The sequence below is a fragment of the Oncorhynchus mykiss genome, chromosome 10 (assembly GCF_057628025.1).
Source record: "Oncorhynchus mykiss isolate SJ-2025 chromosome 10, ASM5762802v1, whole genome shotgun sequence".
Taxonomy (NCBI): Eukaryota; Metazoa; Chordata; class Actinopteri; order Salmoniformes; family Salmonidae; genus Oncorhynchus; species Oncorhynchus mykiss.
The window spans coordinates 35234742-35260358 of record NC_143031.1 but is presented as its reverse complement, the minus strand read 5'-3'; the positions used below and the strand labels follow the sequence as shown (position 1 = coordinate 35260358).

Sequence of the window (25617 nt, the reverse complement as noted above, 5' to 3'; positions counted from 1 at the left end):
CCTCTTAAAGTGTGCTGTGTTCTGAGTTATCTCTCTCTCTTTCTCTCTGTTCAGCCCATATCTGCTCTAACCAGATCATGGGCTGGGGAGAGAAGGCCATAGAGATCCGTGCTGTAGAGACGGGCCACTTGGACGGAGTCTTCATGCACAAGAGAGCCCAGAGGCTCAAGTTCCTCTGTGAGAGGAATGACAAGGTGGGTCACACACTCACACAAACAGGTACGCACACACATGGATTCAGAAATGTACCCAATCTATATGTGTGTGGTTGTAATCTTCTGTTTTGCATCTCAGGTGTTCTTTGCTTCGGTGCGCTCCGGGGGCAGCAGCCAGGTCTACTTCATGACCCTGAACAGGAACTGCATCATGAACTGGTGAAACAACATTGTCCCATACAATTATGTCCCGTAGTCAGTCAGTGTATGGAAACCACCAGGCCAAGCGAAAGACACTCAACCCCCCCCCCCCCACCATACGAGGACACACCACACAGTCAGACTCAACACAAACACATCACACACATACAGCTCACACAAGCCTACTGTAAATCCATTCCAGCCTAAAGTCTTCATGACAAAGTCTCTCACCTGCCACCTGCTGACTCCCCTAAACTGACTGAGCTCCCTCTGAAATGGTAGCTAACTATGAGACATCACCACAGGATTCTCATGTAATATCATCTCTACTCTACTGTGTATATATACCTGTCCTGTATTATTGTACCTCAGTCACTTGGTGGACCTGTGTTTAGTCGTAACTACTGTAGTTAGTTCCTTCTTATGTTAAAAACATTCCTTACTGGTGAAATACATTTGGAAGAAGGCAAGATTGAACCAATATAAGTCCAGATTGAATTGTAAATAGCCAGTATCTAACATGTTCACATGGAAGAGAACATGGGTAGATTGAAGTCACTGGCAGACCTGTATATTACACCTCCATTTGGGGCGTTACCATGGACCTGATATATACTGTACTGGCACACCCTAGAGGTTTGAAGTATTGTTGCAACACTTCACCATAGAAGCTCACTCACTATGCTAAGCTTCTGATTCCCTATGACATCATTATTCAACTCATTGTTTAAAAATAAGAAGTGTCGTTTGATTAAAACTTGATTTAATGTTTGTTATTTTGATGTTTTTTGGGATGTAGGTTTAAAAAAACCTCCTAGGAAGATGGACTATCTATGATGTGAACATACTATTGTTCTATTCCTTAGTAAATCCAGAGAAGTTAAAGAGAACACACTGCTGTGCTCTAGCTATACACCTTCTATTCCTTTATTATACCCTTGCTACATCTCGGAGATGGGACTTCCTCACCGTTTAGGAGGCTTTCTAACTGGCTTTAGATATTTCTACCTTTGTTTCTTGTCAATATCGCTACAAAGATTTGATATCTGTACGGTTTCTGTATTTGGTATTAGCCTAACTGGTATTCTTACTTTTATCTCTACTGTTATATTGCCGTTATATTGCAATATATATGCTGTTCTAGTGCAGTTCTTGTTCGGAGAAGGGAGTTCAGTTAATTTGTTGTGTGTAAAATATACCAGTGGAAGGGAGTGAGGTGACTTGTTAAGATGTGGGGGTCGAGGGGTGATGAAGTATGAAGGCTTTGAATTCACAGTAATAAAGAGGACATAGCGGATTTGGAAGAGAGAGAGATGTAGTTGTAAGAATATTATAATGGAAGTCAGGTTTTCTTCATCTTGCGGATGTTATCCAGTTGAATATAGTTCCCTTTTCTCTTACTAGACCTACTCTGTCCGCAACCTACGTTTTTAATGTATTTTATGTTCATTGGTATGGATTTGGGTATGTGTGTTTGTATGCAAAGGTGTGTGTGTGTGAACGTTTGTAGGGATGGGGCTGCAGTGGATAATACTGAACTATTATTGTGGTTTCAAGCAATAGCTGTGTGGTTCTTGAGCCAGTATTGAACTTCACTGAGTGATGCTTTAGCAGTCCCAGTTTTGTGTCATCTTTGGCTTTGCAATACTGTACTAGAGGACTCAAACTCATTAGGGACTTTTATGTATCATACTAAACTGGTAGTAAGACAAAAATAAGGCAACAAGTTGTTGAATCTATTGGTATTGTTGTTTTCCCTACCAAAATTCACAATACTTCTCTGAACATACTATGAATCTACGTTGATTCTTTAAGAGATCAGGGGAAATGCTTAAGCTGTGGGTATTTTATGTACTTTACTCTAAATGGATTCTATATATTATAAATATATTTAGTATAAAAGCAAATATTATTAACACTTACTCATTCAAGGGTTTTTCTGTATTTTTACTATTTTCTACATTGTAGAATAGTAGTGAAGACAAACTATTAAATAATACATATGGAATCATGTAGTAACCAAAATAGTGTTTTAAAAAAAATCCAAATATATTTGTAGCCACCCTTTGCATTGATGACAGCTTTGCACACTCTTGGCATTCCCTTGACCAGCTTCACCTGGCATGCTTTTCCAACGGTCTTGAAGGAGTTCCCACATATGCTGAGCACTTGTTGCCTGCTTTTCCTTCACTCTGCGGTCCAACTCATCCCAAACCATCTCAAATGGGTGGAGGTTGGATGATTGTGGAGGCCAGGTCATCTGATGCAGAACTCCATCACTCTCCCTCTTGGTCAAATTGCCCGTACACAGCCTGGAGGTGTGTTGGGTCATTGTCATGTTGAACAACAAATGATAGTCCCACTATGCGCAAACCAGATGGGATGGCGTATCGCTGCAGAATGCTGTGGTAGCCATGATGGTTAAGTGTGCCTTGAATTCTAAATAAATCACAGACAGTGTCACCAGCAAAGCACCATCACACCACCTCCTCCATGCTTCACGGTGGGAACCACACATGGGGTGATCATCTGTTCACCTACTCTGCGTCTCACATAGACACAGCAGTTGGAACCAAAAATCTCAAATTTGGACTCATCAGACCAAAAGGACAGATTTCCACCAGTCTAATATCCATTGCTCGTGTTTCTTGGCCCAAGCAAGTCTCTTCTTCTTATTGGTGTCCTTTAGTAGTGGTTTCTTTGCAGCAATTCGAACATGAACGCCTGATTTCATGCAGTCTTCTCTGAACAGTTGATGTTGATGTGTTTGTTACTTGAACTCTGTAAAGCATTTATTTGGGCTGCAATTTCTGATGTGCAGTTAACTCTAATGAACTCATCCTCTGCAGCAGAAGTATCTCTGGGTCTTCCTTTCCTGTGGCGGTCCTCATGAGAGCCAGTTTCATCATACCGCTTGATGGTTTTTGCAACTGCACTTGAAGAAACTTTGAGAGTTCTTGAATTTTTCCAAATTGACTGACCTTCATATCTTAAAGTAATGATGGACTGTCATTTCTCTTTGCTTATTTGAGCTGTTCTTGCCATAATATGGACTTGGTCTTTTACCAAATAGGGCTATCTTCTGTATGCCAACCCTACCTGGTCACGACACAACTGATTGGCTCAATTGCATTAAGGAAAGAAATTACACAAATTAACTTTTTAAAAGGCACACCTTTTAATTGAAATGCATTCCAGGTGAAGCTGGGTGAGAGAATGCCAAGTGTGCAAAGCTGTCATCAAGGCAAAGGGTGGCTACTTTCAAGAAGCTTACATCTAAAATATATTTTAATTTAACACTTTTTTTAACACTTTTTTTGGTTACTAAACTCAGCAAAAAAAGAAACGTCCTCTCACTGTCAACTGCATTTATTTTTAGCAAACTTAACATGTGTAAATATTTGTATGAACATAACAAGATTCAACCACTGAGACATAAACTGAACAAGTTCCACAGACATGTGACGAAAAAAGGGGGGGTCAAAAGTAACAGTCAGTATCTAGTGTGGCCACCAGCTGCATTAAGTACTGCAGTGCATGTCCTCCTCATGGACTGCACCAGATTTGCCAGTTCTTGCTGTGAGATGTTACCCCACCGGGAACCTGCAAGTTCCGGGACATTTCTGGGGGGAATGGCCCTAGCCCTCACCCGCCGATCCAACAGGTCCCAGACGTGCTCAATGGGATTGAGATCCGGGCTCTTCGCTGGCCATGGCAGAACACTGACATTCCTGTCTTGCAGGAATTCACGCACAGAAATAGCAGTATGGCTGGTGGCATTGTCATGCTGGAGGGTCATGTCAGGATGAGCCTGCAGGAAGGATACCACATGAAGGAGGAGGATATCTTCCCTGTAATGCACAGCGTTGAGATTGCCTACATGACAATGAGCTCTGCTTTGACACACCGCCCCAGACCATGACGGACCCTCCACCTCCAAATCTATCCTGCTCCAGAGTGCAAGCCTCAGTGCAATGCTCATTCCTTCGACAATAAACGCAAATCCGACCTTCACCCCTGGTGAGACATAACCGCGACTCGTTTGTGAAGAGCACTTTTTGCCAGTCTTGTCTGGTCCAGCGACTGTGGGTTTTTGCCCAAAGGCGACTTTGTTTCTGGTGAGGATCTGCCTTACAACAAGCCTACAAGCCCTCAGTCCAGCCTCTCTCAGCCTATTGCGGACAGTCTGAGCACTCTGTACCTGATGCCATCCTGTACCTGTGATGCCATCCTGTACCTGTCCCGCAGGTGTGATGTTCGGTTGTACCGATTCTGTGCAGGTGTTGTTACACGTGGTCTGGCACTGCGAGGACGATCAGCTGTTCGTCCTGTCTCCCTGTAGCGCTGTCTTCGGCATCACACAGTACGGACATTGCAATTTATTGCCCTGGCCACATCTGCATGCCTAAGGCACGTTCACGTGGATGAGCAGGGACCCTGGGCATCTTTCTTTTGTTTTGTTTTTTAGAATCAGTAGAAAGGCCTCTTTAGTGTCCTGAGTTTTCATAACTGACCTTAATTGCCTACCGTCTGTAAGCTGTTAGTGTCTTAACGACAGTTCCACAGGTGCCTGTTCATTAATTGTTTATGGTTCATTGAACAAGCATGGTAAACAGTGTTTAAACACTACAATGAAGATCTGTGAAGTTATTTTGATTTTTATGAATTATCTTTGAAAGACAGTGTCCTGAAAAGGGGACTTTAATTTTTTTGCTGAGTTTATATAATTCCATATGTGTTATTTCATCGTTATGTCTTCACTATTATTCTACAATGTAGAAAATAGTAAAAATAAAAACCCTTGAATGAGTAGGTGTGTCCAAACTTTTGACTGGTACTGTATATTAAAATGGAGAGTACGGAACAGAATCGATTGTAAATGGATGAAAGCACTTAGTACAGTTAAAATGTCTATATTTTACTCTGAGCATGCTTGCATGCACATATATGACCAATTCCTCCTGTATCACAATTCAGTATCAATTCTTAGATTAGTTTCCCCCTAGCCTACTTTATTGCATATCAGCTGTGTGACATTGTGACTGATATCTCACGTTTTTACACACTCCACAAGTAGCTCTGACAGTCATGTAAATGGTCCTCCTATTTTAGTAAGCCAAACTGCCATGTTTACAGTTTAAGCAGTGCCTTGGAGTAGGGAAGAGACTGGGTGATGAGGGTTAAAGGGGAGTAGTGAATATGACCCTCCAATCGCTCTTATAACTGAACTCCAGGAAGAAGAGGTTATACTGAAGGACAGTTTACAATAATAAATAGTTGCCTCCTTTGTTACTGGTGTCCTGTGCCAATGAAGTGCACTTACATAGAAACCAGAACATCCCTATATGACTCAACTACTTTTACATTTGTAACATTGTCAACGACTATAGATTTGATTCTGTAATAACCTCAATGTTTGCCTACTGCTTTTTAGATGTAATAGACTCTCAGCAGTTACAGTGACTGTAGATCTGTTGCCATCATGTGGAAGAGTTAGTGTAGAGGAAATATTACACATGTAGTCTGTAGGCATTTTCTATATAATTTTAATCAACATTTCATTTCAGTGAAGTATTAAATGCATACAATATCCTTGTATGACCCATTCATGTATCTACAATATTGGCACAGGACAAATGTGCAGTTCATGGCAGCAAACCTACCAAATTTGGAATTTTGAAAATGATTATATGCCTATAAAGATACATTTTGTCAGAGGTTGATGTGATAGTCCTCTAGACAGTGGGAGGGGGCCAATATACCATATAAAAGCCATAGGAGTATTCCACATTTGTTGAGAATAATTTGATAGTATTTTGTATGTTCAAATGAAACTTAAGCCAGTGACCTGGGATGTGATGTTCGAGGCGCTTGAAATGGAGATAAAGATGCAGGTTTTTCTTGAGTGATCAGATATGTGGACTGGGTGAGATGCAGTGGGAAATTAACTAATTTAATATATTCTGAAAGGACTATTTTATTAAAGCATATGTAAATTATATTGAGAGATTTAACTGAATGAATGTACATTATAAAACAGATTTGTATAACATACTTTACGGTCTGGTATATGAATTAATCTAAGCACAAGTATTCTAATTTACGGCACAGAGAGCAAAGCTATAAATGTGGGTGTGTACATAAATGTTTGGACGGTCTTTGTGGGTGTGACGCATGAGCGTGATGGTGGAGCTGTATGTATTTCCAGTGGAAGTGCAGATTCCTCTTGATACTGCCTAACTAGTAGTCATACTGTTGGTTGAGAGGAAGGGAGGGACCAGTCTGATATTGAGGACATGTATTGTCATTGTGAGATGGGGGAATAGTCAACTGAGACAGAAAGGTTGGTGAATGGAGAGGGTCAACAGTTGTCATTAACTTTTTATTGTCCAATCTAAATTCATTATCAGTTAAGTGTAGTGTTACGACGAAGTTCTAACAGTAAAACGGGCTTGTTTAATGTTTTAGCCCCACAGAACATCGGTATATCACAAAGGCTGTCCTTGCCATATCAAATGTTGTGACGTTTCTCCTTCATAAGCAATATGAGCGTTAAGAACAGATTAAGTTCAATTCTCTGCAGTCTGTCTGTGAGACTTGTGGGAGGGTGTTTGTCGTGGCCTTTGGCAGACTGAATCTAAGCTGGACTGTTTGTCCTTGTCTCGTTAGTGAAGGAGATGTGTTGGAGACCCGTATGTTGTTTAATAAAAAAATGTGGGGTCTTAATCACAAGAAAATATACCTTCTAATCCACAGTCTGCATAATACTCATACATCACTTTAACAGTTATGATGCTTGTCTAGTTTTGCATTCATTCCTTTAATCCAGTTATTGCCTTTTGATGAACTATAAGGTGGATCATAAGGCTGTGAGGCAGCTCAATTCAGCTCTTGTCAATTTCCTTTCGCTAAGTCCCGCACCAGAATTTTGGGCAAGCAATCGCAGCAACTGTGTCGAAGCCTAGCCAGTGTTGCCAATTTAGTGACTTTGTCGCTATGTGTAGCGATTTATTTTTGTTTTAAAAATGCAGCCTGAAAGGGTCCCTTCAGTGACTTATTGGGAAGAGGCTAGTGACAAATTCAGTTACTTTTAATTTCAGGCTGTATTTGGTGTTTTGCCACCGAGTTTCCGAGCTAATTCCCCCCGTAAATTCTGAGTTGGAGAACACCGGCAGAGAAGCACAATGGGAGGGCCCGTGTGCCGTGGGTTAAAACTACATTGGGGGCCGCAGCTAGGCAAATCTGTGCTGTGACGTCGAAGCGGTACATTAACGCCAGTGAGGGGAGTGGAGGAAAAACGTAGTTTCCTGAAATGCTGTTGGAGCATTAATCTGAAATTATACTTTTGTTCCATTGTTTGTCAGATCAACTGGTTGGCTAGCCAAGGTTAGCTCTGTCGCACTAGGCCGTTTTAAACTGCAATGTTCTTAGCCTTGGGCTAAAATCTTCCTTAGCCCTGGGCTAAGGAGCGGTGTGAACGCATCTATTGACAACCTAACGTAATATAACTTGTTTTCTCAATGTATGTGAGCTAGCGAAATTATCCATGCTATTAATACAACTCCCATCTGCTGTTGACATCAGGATATGATTTGAGAGCACTAACAAGTTAACTCCAAAAGTGGTTAGTAGCTTTGACTGCATGCTGACAGTGAATTCAGAGTCATTCAGTGGCTAACCACACTAGCTACAAACCAGTGGAAGCTGCAGAGGGGAGGACTGCTCATAATAATGGCTGGAACTGATTTTGTTTTTACCAGGTTCCCGTAAAGCAATTATAATGACAGTCCACCACAACATACCCAAGAGATTCCTGATTAGCCAGGGGTAGTCTGTTTTAATTTAATTGTTGTGTATTAAAACAGTTTGACATCATTGCGAGGGGATTTCACCAGTGGTTGACAAGGGAATTGGGCTTCCAGGGAAAATGTTGTCAGAGGTTGTAACAGTAACCAAGGGGGGCAGAGCTTAACGTGGGTAAATTATTGATATATCTGATACCCATCTGATATTTTCCCCAATGTGTAAACAACAAAAACACATTTGAATCTGATCTTTTGACTTCCGATTTATACCACATGTGGATCTCAATCATGATATAATTCTGATGTTCCGTATGTGACCTGTCTGGATGATTAGATTTGTTTTTTTGCACATTTACCTGCCATTACCATGACAACCACAGCTACATTTAAAGGAACAGTGACAGAAATAAGCATTGCATCTGTGTGTTACATCAGTGGAAAAAGGTTATACGGACACTCCTGACCTGCAAAACAATATTTAATTTAAACATTTGTTAAAATGAGGTAAGGGTCAGTTTGATTTTGGCTTCTACGCTGTTTGTGGTTTTAGGCTAGGTTTCTGTATAGCACTTTGACATCTGTTGATGTAAAAAGGGCTTTATAAATACATTTGATTGATTACAGGTCAGGAATATCCTTATAGCCTCTCCCACATCCGTGTGAATGCAAAAATCTGATATGTGCACATGTAAAACAGTGTGGACAGTCAGAAGAAAAATGCAGAATTGTGTTCTTAGGGTGGCTGTGTAAACAGCCCAAATGAAGGATAATACACTGTTCTCATTTGGGTGGGTTTTCTGCTTCTGTGTAGTAAGTGTTTTAGGCATACTGTCTCTGAGCCTCTGCCTGTTGCTATGGAGGCAATGACCTGCTTCACCCAATGTAGTCACACTTTAATCAAGACACTATTCACAGATATTATATAGTCAGACTGTACAAAATATTGGATCTCCTTGTAGAATAACATTTAAAGTATGAATGGAGTTGTGATTTTTAATAGATGCTTGTTGTTGGAAATAGGACCGGTGAAGGTCGGAAAGCTGATATCTTTGGACGGGTCTATAATCTCTTATCCTTTTTCAGTTAAGAAATTAAATGTCTTTACAATGTTGTGTTTCTGTTTTTGAGGGGTTAACTCCAGATTGTATTTCATAGACTGATGAACTTTCAAGATTATGTTAAATGGACTCATGAGTCTGTAAAAGTCTTAATGCAGAGTTGTTTGAAAAATAAAACTACATTGATCTAATCTTAAAATTGTTTGTATTACTGTGCCTTTATTCATAGTTCATGTTTTACACCCAATGAAAGAATGGGCTAAGCATGTGTTGTATAATTGACCTCCATTCTTCTATAAGGAGTTCCTACTATCATGCAGGCCTTCACTCCAACCAACACATTTACCAGGCTTGGGTCCCCCAAACTCTGTCCTGGGGCCCTCCCTGGGTGCATGTATTATTATTTTTTTCCTATCACTACGCAGCTAATTCAAATAATCTAAACTTGATGTGTTGGTGATTTGAATCAGCGGTGTAGTGCTCAGGGACAAAACTAAACGTGCAACCAGGGGTGGGCCCCAGGACAGAGTTTGGGAAACCGTGCTAATCAACCATATCCCTGAAGTGAACATGTACACTCCCCCTTGTGGAATTAGGGAATAGACTGGTGTAAAGAACATGGTGAACTCCCTTGGTCTTGTATGCACCAATCCAATCCCTTTAAAATCCATCTGTGGGAGTGAACGCTCCTGGAAGAAAGGTAGAGAATCATATAGAAGCCATGATTTTCATGAATACATCTGACTATTCTAAAAAAAATGACCTGACACTATATTATAAATCAGTTTGTTTAGAAACTGGAACAGAAATCTGGGCGTCAGGTAGGTTTCATAAAGGTTCAAATTGGTTCATCAAAGCATTTCAAATTAACTCTTTGTTTTGTGCTAAACATGATCCCCATATCTCCCTTAAACTAGCATGCATCATTTTAAACACGCAATGCTAAAAAAGAAAGTACACACAACTGGCCGAAACTGGCAAGAGGCTACATGTATTTATTAATAGTATGTACAATGTATACCATCATAAAGTTGACATAATATATTGACAAAGTCAAAGTATGAATATTGCCCCCTGCTTATTTGAGAGTTGTCTCTTGATAATCCATTTCTCACTCATCTTATGAATCTCTCATTTTATTGATTTCATTTAGTTTAATTTCATTTTCTATTAATTATCCTTAAAGTGTATCTGAGGCACACAGGGAAAACATGAATAAAATAAGCGTAAAAAAAAATAAAAAAAATTAATACAACAAAAACATCAAAACCAAAACTATCATATTTACTTATGTGGGTGTACATATCTATAAAAACAGTAACTATATGATAGCATTTTGTTTGAGCCAGGAGAAACTTTAAGAATTTATGGTTTATCTTGATTTTCCTTTAACTGTCACTGGAAAGTCGGCTCTATCTCCCTGTCTGTAGTCTCTCGAGTGTTAATGGATTCACTTATTCTCTTGCTTTTCCAGCCCATCAGTCTATTCCCACTACTGTCACTTTTTTCACCCTGTCACAGAGACACACATCTACTGTAGCACAGAAAATCCATTTTAGGGGTATTTGGGACTGAGTAAACAAACGAAAAACAGAATTGTCCAATAACTACCTCTCCCCCATTTAGCTCAAGGGATAGAGTTTCTCTCAGAAATAAACATGTACTGTATATGTGTGTATGTGCATGTTTTAGTTTAGCAGATGTGAGGATTTTATTGAATTTGGTCACATCTTTTACGGTGGCTCCAATGACATATGGTACTCGAGTGTGTGCTGTGTACATATCAGTTGTGGGTAGTGTTGGCATTGGTTTGTAATTCTGGTGGACTCTTCCTGCATACAATGGGATTGGTAACATGTCAAATTGCAAGTGGCATGTGTGTCTGTGTAAACTCATACCTAATTGCCGTTATATATATATTATGTACAATGTTTCAATGTGTATGTGTACATCTTTACGTACAGTGTGAATACAGTGTGCAAACTATGTGTACCAAAATGTGAGATGTGAATACTTTGTATGATCAATAATGTGTGTATGTGTGTGTGCGCGCGCATGGCTCAGGTAACTTGTCAGTTCCAGATCTTGAGGAAGCTGTCCCAGGACCCAGTGGCCACAGCCATGCCATCATCAGTCACGCCTAGACAGCTCACACGATTGTCATGGCCAGCTAACACTCCTGACACAGAGAGGGACAAACAAATGTCATCAGGTGTCATAGTTAGCCATCTTATCAATACCCCTTAACACAGGGATCCCTTAGTGGAGAGTTGAATTAAACTTTACTGAGATCAGCTTGTGAATTGAAGTCTTAACATTTCAATAAAATCAGAAGATATACCATTGTCTTTTCTGATATCAGTCATTGGTCTGATGAATAGTCAGAAACAACAATGGCTGCCACCTAAATGACAGCCACTCCCTTATACTCCACTGACCTGCTCGATCTCCCTTCATGGCGTCCCAGATGTTGCAGTTGAAGTCGTCGTAGCCGGCCAGTAGCAGCCGTCCGGATCTGGAGAAGGCCACGGAGGTGATGCCACAGATGATGTTGTCGTGAGAGTACAGGCTGAGTTCCTGGTCGGCGCGCAGGTCAAACAGCCTGCAGGTGGCGTCGTCGGAGCCGGTGGCAAAGGCGCTGCCGTTGGGAAAGAACTGGTGAGGAAAGAGAGAGGGAGGGACAGACATGGTAGATCAGCTAGCCATGCACCTAGCATTAGGTACATTAAACACTAGCATTAGCTAGTGCAGCTAACATGAAGGACTTTGGGAACAGTGACATGACTATGGTATCCTGGCTTAATGCCATGACATGAACCAGAAAGCAGGTCACCAGTGGCCCCCAGCTTTTCAGCACACTCACACAGACTGCGTTGATGTCAGACTCATGGCCCGTGAACGTCTGTCGGCACATGCTGTCCCTGATGTCCCACAGCTTAATGGAGGCGTCACAGGCTCCGGACACAAAGGTGCGGAAGTCTGGGGACAGAGACAGGCTCATGACGTCACCGCTGTGGCCCGAAAACACTGTGGTCTGCTGGCTGGTCTCGATGTCCCACAGCGCACTGGGGGAGAGAACAGAACAGGGACCCACTGGATTTAACAGCTGTTATTAGACCATTTTAAGTGCAAGTTTGGGTTAGCTCATAGCTAGTACCAGTATAGACCAGGGATGGGCAACTGGCCCTTTTGTAGGCCCGTGGACCAATTTTACACCAATAAAATATATACAGTACCAGTAAAAAGTTTGGACACAACTGCTCATTCAAGGGTTTCTTTATTTTTACATTGTAGAATAATAATTGAAGATGTCAAATCTATGAAATAACACATATGGAATCATGTAGTAACCAAAAAAGTGTTAAACACATCAAAATTTATTTATATGATGTCTTCACTATTATTCTACAATGTAGAAAATAGTACAAATAAAGAAAAAACCCAGGAATGAGTAGGTGTGTCCAAACTTTTGACTGGTACTGTATATCTTTTTTGGAACTCAGGTCGGGGTCTCAACTTACTGTTGAGAGTTAGAATACACAAGGTGCAATTGGGACATGTGGTTGTGGCCATGCGCAATTAGCCCATGTCAGCAAAAAATGTTTAGCTGGCCGCTAGACTAATTTACCAATCTAAACATTAACATTAATTGATCATCAGTTATCATATAAAAACTGCAAACACCTTCCTCTACCCTATGGAAAAATGTGTAGGAATTGCAGGAAATTAACTTTAAAATGTAAAAAAAAAAAAGTAGCTTCGCTTTCACGAGGGGGAATGTGGGAGGTATAGTATATTTATATTTGCATTCTCCATCAGCCTTGGTAACTAATCCATCAGGACTCACCAGGTAGTGTCTCCTGAGCTTGTGATGATTTGATTGTCATCGATGAAACGGCAACAGGACAGGTAACCTGTAGCACAAATAAAAACATCTATTAGAACACTGGCTGCAGCATATAAATGCATGTTACTCCTACAGAGACTTAACTACAACAATACTCATGCTATAGAATGTGACTCATTTGAAGCCACAGGTGAGCTAGCACTAACGCAGCTAAGGGACATTCTAGCGGATGTCTCAGGTCGTTATAATTGTGTTGCTCTGTGACTAATTAGCCATGTGAATTAAAGTCATCCTTGTTTGGAACCTGGGGCTCACCGAGGGACAGGTAGGAATACACAACTGAACTGCATACACAACCATATGTAGTGCCACAGGGGAAGGTAGCTAAGACATTTCCATGATTTCTCAAAGGAAAATGAACACAAAATCCCTCAAGCTTTTTGTCACATAGGTATTTGTGTGTAGTAGTGCTTCTTCACCTGTGTGTCCAGGTAATTCCCTGCTGACCCTGACGTTGCCCTCACGGGTCTTCAAGCAGTAGATGGAGCAAATGTTGTCCAGACCTCCACAGGCCACGTAGTTACCAGAGGGGGCATATGCACAGGTCATCACCCAGGAGGAGCGCAGGGGGATAGCATGCATCTGGAGGGGGGGATAAGAGTTGGTCACTGTGTCACAGAATAAAGGCATGGCCATGGAGAAGGAGAGTAGCATCACAACTGGGGCCAGGCATGAGTCCTGCTCCAAGTCCAAATCCAGACACAGCAGAAGTAGCACAATAATAGTCCATTGTGCTTCCCCTATACTGAATTGTGGGGGTCTTTTCTGGGTGCCGTTGCATAATGTCATTTACAATGTTTGAATGTCAAAGTGACTCTGGGTGGTTATGATGTAAGCAGATTATGAGATGAGTCAAACACACATTCCTAGTAAAGGAAGGTCTTTAGTATGCTCCCATTTAACTTCCAATTCCTGAAGGCAGACAGTGAGTCAACCTAGTCAGGCCTCTTGGGGAGATTGTTGTTGTTATTATTGTTATTTGGGTGCAGCTCTCACCTTGTTAGTGGTGTAGCTGTCCCAGATGATCAGTTTTCCATCTTGAGAGGCGCTGACCAGGAGTCTGTGGAGACAAAGAGGTAGAACCATTGTATTATACCTACTCAAAACAAGCACAGCTTGTACCACCATGAGTGAGAGTGTGAAGAGAGAGGGATAAGCCCCCTAAGGGGTTGGCATAACGTTACACCCACCTAGAGTCTGTGCCCCAGTGCATGGCATAGATCTTAGCCAGGTGGCCACGAAGAGTGCGCCTCGTCCGCATCTGAATCCTCCCCACTGGATCCAGACCTGCTGTTATCTGGTTGACACACAAACACACAGAAAAGTATTGTCAAGACAAGTTCATCACAGGGTTAATGTGGCAATGTAATGTACTGTCGGCTATATTGTCTGTCGGTTAAGGCATTGATAAACACTTTTATTGACTGTGTTCTTAAGGGGCTTCCAGACACAAGACACATCTATACCAATCATACTGTCTTTTATGTGGCTATGTGTTTATAATCATGTTGTCTTTTATGTGGGCATGTGTGCTACTTACCTGTGTTAGGGTTGAGTCCCCACATGCTTTCCTGGCATCCTAAGAGACAAAGAAAACAGAGAGTGGTTAGACAAGCATTAGCACTCTCCCTCAATCTTACCCAGGTCAACCCCCCACCACTCCATATGGTTCATTAGGCCAACTCCCTTTTCCACCATCCCCCTTCTCTCCTAAACCCAATGGTTTTACTGCTTTAATTGAGATCATAAAGCCTCAGAGTAGGACTGCTGATCTAGGTTCAGGTCCTTCTGTCCATATCCTGTAATCTCATTCTTTATGATCTACAATAAAAGGTAAAACTGATCCTAGATCAGCACTCCAAGGCTCTGGGACTTTGTAAATGTGGGCCCAGATCAGTGACATTCTGGCTGCGTTTACACAGGCACACCAATTCTGATCTTTTGCCCAATTATTGGCAAAAGAGCTGAACTGATTGGTCAAAAGACAAATTAGCAAAAAAAAGATCACAATTGGGCTGCCTGTGTAAACGCAGTCTCTCTACAACGCTTGGGTCGTGTTCCACTGCTCAGACGTTGCTGACGCATGCCTGATCTTACTTCGTCTGGATAGGTATTTTATGTGTCAGCTAACGACATCATATGTATAGTAATCTAGTGCCCGACTGCAGTGCACATTGATAAGACACGCAACCATTGGTTGATGCATGCAACGTGTGCGCAGGAGAACGCGGCCATACTCTTATCTGGTTCCTAAGTTGTTCCGCCTCCTGACGCAGCTGCTCCAGCTCGCTCATTTTGGATCCCTGGCCTCGACGATATCCTCTGTCACTCAAACAGTCACCTGGTGGGAACAAAGGATGGAAAATAGGATGAAAGGTGAAACTGAAAACATTCATGCAGATTGCCAGGAGAGTGATAGAGTTCCAAGTTAGGATTCCGTCGAAGAGAAGAAACGTCAAAATAGAATGATGGACAGTGCCTGCGTCAGAACAAACCAATCATCTGCTTGTAATGTAATGACATAGAATGCGTATCAGGTTGAATGATTTGATTGCAGTGTTATCATGGTGAGTAATTGACTCAAACTACATCAGAGGTCTTGTGGTCCTCTGCTGGTCTCAACCTGATCAATGGGTGTGATCTGATCATAATCATTTTGGCATATTTCACCCGGAGACTAGTTGTTTTACACCATCACAAACATGGCTGCGGAGCGGCAGCTAGATTGAGTAAATTGGGTGTATAAATTGTAAAATAATACTTAATTCAGTATTTTAAGTGCATGGTTTACCAACATAGCACATGTAAAAATATGGAAAGCTTGTAATCTGTATGTTTATGGTTGTACAGCCTTGTCTGGTTTATCAGTGGAGAATAATCTCTAATCTGGTATAATCTGAGAAAGCGCTTCATCATTTAATGGGCTCTCTGATATCCACAAACGACTTAATGCACGGAAACAAGATTAGGATTACTGCAGGCAGCATTTGTTATTTATTACAGACACATTGAACAACCATTGTTAAAGCAGTTTTGAATCTCTATTTAGCATAGCTGTCATTCAAAGAATTTGGCAGTGGAATTTTTCCATAACTACCATGTTATTGCCTGTTTCTTACTATATTTTACAACGACTTGTTAATGATTCAACATTCCAACGATTATGGTCAATTCTGGTGGACACAAAAATGTCAATTTGTTCAATCTGCCGTATCAAGCGGCCTTTCAGGTTGTGTCGATATAGGACTCGTTTTACTGTGGATAAAGATACTTTTGTACCTGTTTCCTTCAGCATCTTCACAAGGTCCTTTGCTGTTGTGGGATTGATTTGCACTTTTCGCACCAAAGTACGTTCATCTCTAGGAGACAGAACGCGTCTCCTTCCTGAGCGGTATGACGGCTGCGTGGTCCCATGGTGTTTATACTTGCGTACTATTGTTTGTACAGATGAACGTGGTACCTTCAGGCGTTTGGAAATTGCTCCCAAGGATGGACCAGACTTGTGGAGGTCTACCATTTTTTTCTGAGGTCTTGGCTGATTTCTTTTTATTTTCCCATGATGTCAAGCAAAGTGGCACTGACTTTGAAGGTAGGCATTGAAATACATCCACAGGTACACCTCCAATTGACTGAAATGATGTCAAGTAGCCTATCAGGAGCTTCTAAAGCCATGACATTATTTTATGGAATTTTCCAAGCTTGATGTTTTTTGCGACTGCAATTAAAGAACCTTTCAAAGTTCTTGACATTTTCCGGAATGACTGACCTTCATGTCTTAAAGTAATGATGGACTGTCGTTTCTCATCGCTTATTTGAGCTGTTCTTGCCATAATATGGACTTATAAATAAATCACAGACAGTGTCACCAGCAAAGCACCATCACACCACCTCCTCCATGCTTCACGGTGGGAACCACACATGGGGTGATCATCTGTTCACCTACTCTGCGTCTCACATAGACACAGCAGTTGGAACCAAAAATCTCAAATTTGGACTCATCAGACCAAAAGGACAGATTTCCACCAGTCTAATATCCATTGCTCGTGTTTCTTGGCCCAAGCAAGTCTCTTCTTCTTATTGGTGTCCTTTAGTAGTGGTTTCTTTGCAGCAATTCGAACATGAACGCCTGATTTCATGCAGTCTTCTCTGAACAGTTGATGTTGATGTGTTTGTTACTTGAACTCTGTAAAGCATTTATTTGGGCTGCAATTTCTGATGTGCAGTTAACTCTAATGAACTCATCCTCTGCAGCAGAAGTATCTCTGGGTCTTCCTTTCCTGTAGCGGTCCTCATGAGAGCCAGTTTCATCATACCGCTTGATGGTTTTTGCAACTGCACTTGAAGAAACTTTGAGAGTTCTTGAATTTTTCCAAATTGACTGACCTTCATATCTTAAAGTAATGATGGACTGTCATTTCTCTTTGCTTATTTGAGCTGTTCTTGCCATAATATGGACTTGGTCTTTTACCAAATAGGGCTATCTTCTGTATGCCACCTCTTCCTTGTCACAACAAAACTGATTGGCTCAAATGCATTAAGAGGGAAATAAATTCCACAAAGTAACTTTTAAAAAGGCACACCTGTTAATTGAAATGCATTCCAGGTGGACTACCTCATGAAGCTGGTTGAGAGAATGCCAAGCGTGTACAAAGCTGTCATCATGGCATATAGATTTTATATATTTTGATTTGTTTAACACTTTTTTGGTTACTACATGATTCCATGTATGTTATTTCATAGTTTTGATGTCTTCACTATTATTATACAATGTAGAAAATAGTAAAAAATAAAGAAAAACTCTTGAATGAGTAGCTGTCCAGAATTTTGACTGGTACTGTATATATACACTAAATACACTAATACAAAAGTATGTGTTGTATGTGTTGACCCCCTTCAAAATTAGCCACACCTGTTACTGACAGGTGTATACAATCAAGCATACAGCCATGCAATCTCCATAGACAAACATTGGCAGTAGAATGGCCTTACTGAAGAGCTCAACGTGGCACCATCATAGCATGCCACCTTTCCAACAAATCAGTTCTGCACATTTCTACCCTGCTGGAGCTGCCCCGGTCAACTGCAAGTGCTGTTATTCTGAGGTGGAAATGTCTAGGAGCAACAATGGCTCAGCCGCAAAGTGGTAGGCCACACAAGCTCACAGTACAGGACCGTCAAGTGCTGAAGCGTGTAAAAATCGTCTGTCCTCGATTGCAACACTCACTACCGAGTTCCAAACTGCCTCTGGAAGCAACATCAGCACAAGAGCTGTAAGCAGGGAGCTTCATGAAATAGGTTTCCATGGCCGAGTAGCCGCACACAAGCCTAAGATCACCATGCGCAATGTCAAGCATTGGCTGGAGCGGTGTAAAGCTCGCCGCCATTGAACTCTGGAGCAGTGGAAATGCGTTCTCTGGAGTGATGAATCACGCTTCACCATCTGAATGCATAGTGACAACTGTAAAATTTGGTGGAGGAGAAAAGGGAAAGGATGTATTCAACTGAAATGTGTTTTCCGCATTTGACCCAACCCCTCTGAATCTGAGAGGTGCTGGGGGCTGCCTTAAATTGTCATCCATGTCTTCGGCGCCCGGGGATAATGGTCTGGGGCTGTTATTATGGTTTGGGCTAGGTCCCTTAGTTCCAGTGAAGGGAAATCTTAACACTACAGCATACAATGACATTCTAGACGATTCTGTGCTTCCAACTTTGTGGCAACAGTTTAGGAAAAGCCCTTTCATGTTTCAGCATGACAATGCCCCTGTGCACAAAGCGGAGCCCATAAAGAAATGGTTTGTTGAGATCAGTGTGAAAGAACTTGACTGGGCTGCACAGAACACTGACCTCAACCCCATCGAACGTCTTTGGGATGAATTGGAACACCGACTGTGAGCCAGGCCTAATCGCCCAACATCAATGGAATTAGAAATTGGACCCAGGGGTAATAAGTAATCCTCCCATCTACATTCAGCCCCACAAGAGAAAGAGAGAGAGAGAGAGGTTTCACATTCAAATTCTATCCCAAATTGGGCACAAGTATTTACATGAGTTGGTGGGCCTATTCAAATCCGTTAGACACCGATGAAATACCTCTAACCATTCTACTCTGTTTTGCACATTAGATTTGCATCACTGTCAATACTATACCTCTGTCGGTGGCAGTGCACCGGTACTTGGAAAACACAGATATTAAAAAAGAACATGCATTCACAGACAGGTAGACTGCCTGTATCAGGTAGTATCACAGGTAGACTGTAGACTGCATGTATCAGGTATTATCACAGGTAGACTGTAGACTGCATGTATTAGGTATTGTTCACAGGTAGACTGCATGTATCAGGTAGTATCACAGGTAGACTGTAGACTGCATGTATCAGGTAGTATCACAGGTAGACTGTAGACTGCATGTATCAGGTAGTATGACAGGTAGACTGTAGACTGCATGTATCAGGTAGTGTTCACAGGTAGACTGTAGACTGCAAGTATCAGGTAGTGTTCACAGGTAGACTGTATACTGCATGTATCAGGTAGTGTTCACAGGTAGACTGTAGACTGCATGTATCAGGTAGTATCACAGGTAGACTGTAGACTGCATGTGTCAGGTAGTGTTCATAGGTAGACTGCATGTATCAGGTAGTATGACAGGTAGACTGTAGACTGCATGTATCAGGTAGTGTTCACAGGTAGACTGTAGACTGCATGTATCAGGTAGTGTTCCCAGGTAGACTGTAGACTGCATGTATCAGGTAGTGTTCACAGGTAGACTGTAGACTGCATGCATCAGGTAGTGTCACAGGTAGTGTTCACATTTTTCATATATTCCTCTAATCCCAGTGCCTCATAGTTAGTTAGCATTACCTAACACACACATGCACAAACAACCAGAAACATCCACACCATCGCCATCTACTAGGCTAGGGAGACGAGCAATTAGCTGGGTCATTGTTCCCTGGGGGAACCTCCAACCAGATGGATCACACAGCACTAATGGAAGGCGACAGGAGGAAATGAGTGGGTCACAGTCTCCTGGCACAGCTGCTCATTTAGCCAATAAAGCACTAAGGGGGGTGGTGGTGGTGCATCATCACCAGACACCAGGGCGGGAGAGGAGAGGAGTGGGCATCATGAAATGTGATGAGATGCAATCGCCCATTGACATCATCAAATGCCCCATTTTTGGTTTCACCTTTCCACATGCTTTCTTGGACTTTGGTATCACAATGCAATTCACCTCACCAGGTAGTAACCAAACCAATCCCATGTTGTCTGGACACAAATTCCTGTTCCTAACCCTTCCGCAAGAACATCACTGTATGAAAGGACTTCTGGTAGAATTGAAGTGTTTGTCCACTGTTAAAAATCATTTAGAAAGCTGTATAAAAGGACACAAATCACAGAGTACAACTGGATGAAATGTTCCTTATTGAGTACAACTGGTTATGGACCTCTACTCAGGTGTGTGTGGGGAGGGGGGGGGGGGGGGGGGGTACAGGGGTGCACAGGTTGTTCTTGATGCTGTGGACTGAAGGCATCATTTACATAAATTTGTGTTGTAAGCCTATTGCATATGTACAACAATTGTAAAATACACAGTAGACAAGACCTTAAAGTGCCCCATCTAGGCCAGGATGTGTTCCACACAGTGGATTCTCTGGGAATGGAATGCTATATTTTAACGCTCACTTTAATCTGTATATGTAATAATTGTTAAAATGGTGCTGCTGTAGCCAATCTTATTCCAATCCACATGTGCGCAGGGCCCTGGACGCCCATCACAAAGAGACAGATTGTTACAGAAGGCCAGATGATGGAACACTGCTGAATAGTGATGATGATTTATTGTACCGAACAACCAGCGTGTCCAGTGCTTAGAATATGTGGGCTAAAATGTAACCATAATAGCTCTTTAAGCCTTTTCTCTAAGACAAGAGATAACCAATGATAATTGACCTAAACTATGGGTCAAAGACATGCTTCTGCTTTGGAAGAATTATGCAAAATGACAATGTGGCCACACCCCTTATGTTCATGCACAGTAAATGATAGGCCTACTACTGGTCTATTCGGTTGATATTTCACAGAGAACCAAGACTGGTAAACTCATATTAAGCACATTATATTAGCGTCATTGGATTGACGTTCGGTATAATTTTCTAGAAATCTAAACAAATTCCTTGCATTGAATGTGAAATCCATTTTAAGGTCAGATAGCAGCACAGACAATGTTATACAGCCCTCCCTGATCAACAAATAGGTTGCCTACATCGGCCTTGCGGCGCAACTCAGACGGCTACTCCCTCACTGCAAGCAACAGTAGCCTAGGCTACCTACAAATGTATAGAGCTACTTGACATAGGTAGCAGTAACTTGATGAATTTAAGGCCCTAATTCGATTATTATAGCAGTGAGCCATGGGCATTCACGGTTAATGGCACTGACACCCTGACAACCCTGGCATTTTTCGAAGCCGCTAAATATGCAAACGCTTAAGGGGTTTTCTATTAATATAGTTTATCGTAATAATGTACAGCAAGTTATGCTATACGCAGATATAAAACAATTTGTACAGTGGGGATGTTTGTCCATATGTATATATTTACCAAAAAATACAGATGAAAAACTATTTCATCGAATGATGAGCATAATCATGAATAGGCCCATCATCATCCAGCCATCTTACATCCAAGACAATTCTGACAGCATTTTATAATGGATGGCTGGCTACCTGTTAGTTAATGCTTCCGATGAGGTTGCTGGTCTTTCTCGAAAAAAATATCTGGATGCAATGTTTCAAAAAGGCTGGGGGTGTTTATTGGCCCCTTTTTTCTTTAGAAAACAAAATAGGGACAAAAATATGTAGATATTTTCAATATCCTCTCTGCTCCTTGTCTTCTAGATTCTTGCTCAGAGTATCTCCAATGTAGGCTGTACAAATAAATATTAAAGATCGAAGTACAGAGACACCATATCTCCGTTTGATTGGACCTCTTGAAAAGATGAGATCTGCTGTTGTGTTACCGTTTCCTCTTCAGAATGGTTTGCCTTTCTACGCCCGAGACCTTCATAAACTCGAAAACATCTTTGTTGGAGCGAGTTGAACACAATTGCAGTCTGTCCACGCATCAAAGAAAATGCACTGAACCTTATGAAATTAATAAATGGGGTTTCTATGCTCCGCTTTTCTCTTGATTGTATTTTTCTTGATCCTCGCTTCCTTCCTCCCTTGCTAGTTCGCGGATCTCTTCCTCCTCCCTCTCTCCTCTCACTCCCTCGCTTCGTAATGACCGCCGCCTCCTCGTCAAAAATGAATTATTAAATAAATTGCAAAACACAGGCTTAAGCTCTTGAGAGAAAAATATAAATACAATTTAAAAAAGGCTATCTTGCCGGAGGTACAGGAAACCCACCCATCGGTACACAAATAAATAAATAAAATAATAGCATGCAATAATGTATATTCACATGAGGTGTTATTTTATTTTTATCTCTAAATTGCAGAATTCTAATACATCTAACACAAGAACGTAATTTCAGATGAAATCTGCGCTTGCTAACGTTAAATCTCATAAACACGATTCAACCACACCCATTTCGGGCTGTACCATTTTAGAACCCCCCTCTGGTGTCTACTGGATACGGGTGGGATGACTGTCAGAAGGTCCTCGGCCTACTGCAGATTTAGATCATCACAGGGTCGCATTTGTCTACTCTATGATAACCCTTTCGCGTCTTAGTTATTGACTAATCAGACTGTCCCTCACTGCAATGTGCGATTATAGCGTTAACTACTTCCACTAGCCTATAGGAAAATGACTGCCCACCCACCAAGAACCACATAACTGTTGAAGTTGCTCCATTGGGCCTCAACTCATCACTCAGCATAGCCGATTTCTTACTTCTTCCCCTTCACTTTTTGATTAAACTACTTGTGTAATTAATACCTCAGAGTAGCCTAATTACTCTGGAGATGTAACTAAGGGTTCCTTTAATTATTTTTTATAATTAACAGATGTGTGTGTGTGAGAGAGAGAAAGTGCAAGGCCATAGGCTGGTGAGAGCTGCTGGGGTTTTTATCAAGCCATGATTTTATATTCATGATAGGAAGTAATCCGCTAATTTCGAAATCATCTGTCACATTTTTTTTTTCTTTCGCTTTATTTACTGTCATTGACTGTGTGAACATTACAGTGCAATAGAGAGGTCAGAGGCCTGTGCGTACACACACACCACACAAACACACACAATATAGAATACACACGTCATTTGCATAATAATTATATTCTTATGGGCTATATTAATGCATTTTTAAACTGTCATTGAACTGTATACACCTTAGAGTGTGATAGAGAGACAGAGAGGTGTGCACATGCACACACACACACACACACACACAGACACAAGCACGCACACACACAAACAAACACAATATGCATAATCATTATATCCTTATATTGTAATGCATTTGTAAGACAGGAGTAAACTAGAAACAAGCAGCTGGTTCTAAATGGCCATATAGGCCTGATAAATATATTCTATGGTTTAACTGGAGTAGAGCATTGTTCAAAATTGGACCAAACAAACCAATAATTCTTATTTATAATAATGACCCCAGGGTAGGGGGAAACCTAGGCCTTCGATCAGTCAAAATGGCTGTTTCTTCAAAGAAAGACAAAAAAAAAGATTGGACTTTCTGAGATAATGCATTTTAATCAACAAAACAATAACAAAAAAGCTCTCAATTTCTACATAAGTATGCTTACTCCCAGCTAAAACAATATTTTTTGGGGCGGGCTTTCCCCAGAAACCCAGTGACTGGTTTTGGTTGAATTGGTGTCGAGACCTGCCATAGTCTGTGGATAGGTGAATGATCAACACACATCTAAAGGGAACGCATGATTTGCTTTCTTTGACACTTTGTGTGTCAGTGCATTCCAAAAAGTAATTGGAAAAGCTGAAAGGTGTGCTTTGAAGTTCAACATAATACAGTAGACTACCTTCTTTGGGTCTGGTTGCAGTGCACTCTGTTTCAGACAAAGGGGTTATAGGGCTTGTACATGCAAGTTAGTGAAACAGCAAGGCAGCAATATTAGAGGCAGGGACAAGCATCATCCCCCTACACAAAGTAAGGCAATGGTACATCCCACCTGCCCTGTCCCTCTGCAGGCCCCATAAGGGACTGTAGTAAATGAGGATAGGTTGCCTAGCAACAGCAAGGGCTTGAGCAAAGAGATGGACACAAGGAGCCATACATCCACAGATTGAAAAGACGCATGCATGCACATATTATACGTGCCACTAAAAATGTCTTACTTGAACTACTCATAAGCATACATCGTCAGATATTTTAGTTCCAATAGGGGTTCCCCTTAATCAGTGCAAAGTCCACACATAGCCCTTTTCTGCAGTCAAATGACCTTTAGTGGCCTCATGGGTGGAATGTCATTCATATTTTTCATAATTTCATAATGAATAAACATGTATTTATTTTTAATGCTGGATATACAGTGTAATATTGGCATGCAAACTCAAAATTATATATATTTTAACTCTGCAGTGCATTCGGAAAGTATTCAGACCCCTTGACCTTTTCCACATTTTGTTACGTTACAGCCTTATTCTAAAATGGATGAAATATTTTTTGCCCTCATCAATCTACACCCCTCTGCCCCATAATGACAAAGCAAAAACAGGTTTTTATTAAAAAGCAAAAACAATTACATAAATGTTTAATTACATAAGTATTCAAACTCTTTGCTATGAGACTCAAAATTAATCTCAGGTGCATCCTGTTTCCATTGATCATCCATCCATTGATGTTTCTACAACTTGATTGGAGTCCATCTGTGGTAAATTAAATTGATTGAACATGATTTGGAAAGGCACACACCTATCCCACAGGTAGGTCCCACAGTTGACAGTGCATGTCAGAGCAAAAAACAAACCATGAGGTCAAAGATATTGTCTGTAGAGCTCTGAGACAGGATTGTGTCGAGGCACAGATCTGGGGAACGGTACCAAAACATTTATGCAGCATTGAAGGTCCCCAAGAACACAGTGGTCTCCATCATTCTTAAATGGAAGAAGTTTGGAACCACCAGGACTCTTCCTAGTGCTGGCAGCCTGGCCAAACTGAGCAATCAGGGAAGAAGGGCCTTGGTCAAGAAGGTGACCAAGAACCTGATGGTCACTCTGACAGAGCTCCAGAGTTTCTCTGTGGAGATGGGAGAACCTTTCAGAAGGACAACCATCTCTGCAGCACTCCACCAATCAGGCCTTTATGGTAGAGTGGCCAAACAGAAGCAGTAAAAGGCACACGACAATCCTCTTGGAGTTTGCCAAAAGCCACCTAAAGGACTCTCAGACATTGAGAAACAAAATTCTCTGGTCTGAAGAAACCAACATTTAACTCTTTGGCCTGAATGACAAGCGTCATGTTCGGAGGAAACCTGGCACCATCCCAACGGTGAAGCATGGTGGTTGCAGCATCATGC

The 25617-nt window shown here is 41.4% G+C and overlaps 2 protein-coding genes across 22 annotated transcripts in view; one reads left to right on the top strand and one right to left on the bottom strand.

Annotated features, from left to right (window-relative positions):
* Positions 1-9420, top strand: part of LOC110533727 (misshapen-like kinase 1) — a 55840-nt gene extending 46420 nt beyond the window's left edge. For all 21 annotated transcript variants that reach the window (XM_090186448.1, XM_090186445.1, XM_090186444.1 and 18 more), the window contains 2 exons: positions 55-194; positions 295-9420. In XM_090186448.1, coding sequence (XP_090042574.1) covers positions 55-194; positions 295-378 — 224 coding nt within the window. In that variant the 3' untranslated portion in view covers positions 379-9420. The remainder of the gene's footprint in view (positions 1-54; positions 195-294) is intronic.
* Positions 9421-10194: 774 nt separating this feature from the next.
* On the bottom strand, positions 10195-22368 carry LOC110533726 (guanine nucleotide-binding protein G(I)/G(S)/G(T) subunit beta-2). The gene is made up of 10 exons (XM_021618196.3): positions 21852-22368; positions 15364-15467; positions 14667-14705; positions 14317-14423; positions 14123-14186; positions 13546-13708; positions 13067-13133; positions 12083-12284; positions 11658-11874; positions 10195-11398 (listed from the first exon to the last, which is right to left on the bottom strand). Exons 2-10 carry the CDS (start codon positions 15418-15420, stop codon positions 11292-11294), a joined length of 1023 nt encoding a protein of 340 aa, XP_021473871.1. The 5' UTR covers positions 15421-15467; positions 21852-22368; the 3' UTR covers positions 10195-11291.
* Between the last annotated feature and the right edge of the window lie 3249 nt (positions 22369-25617).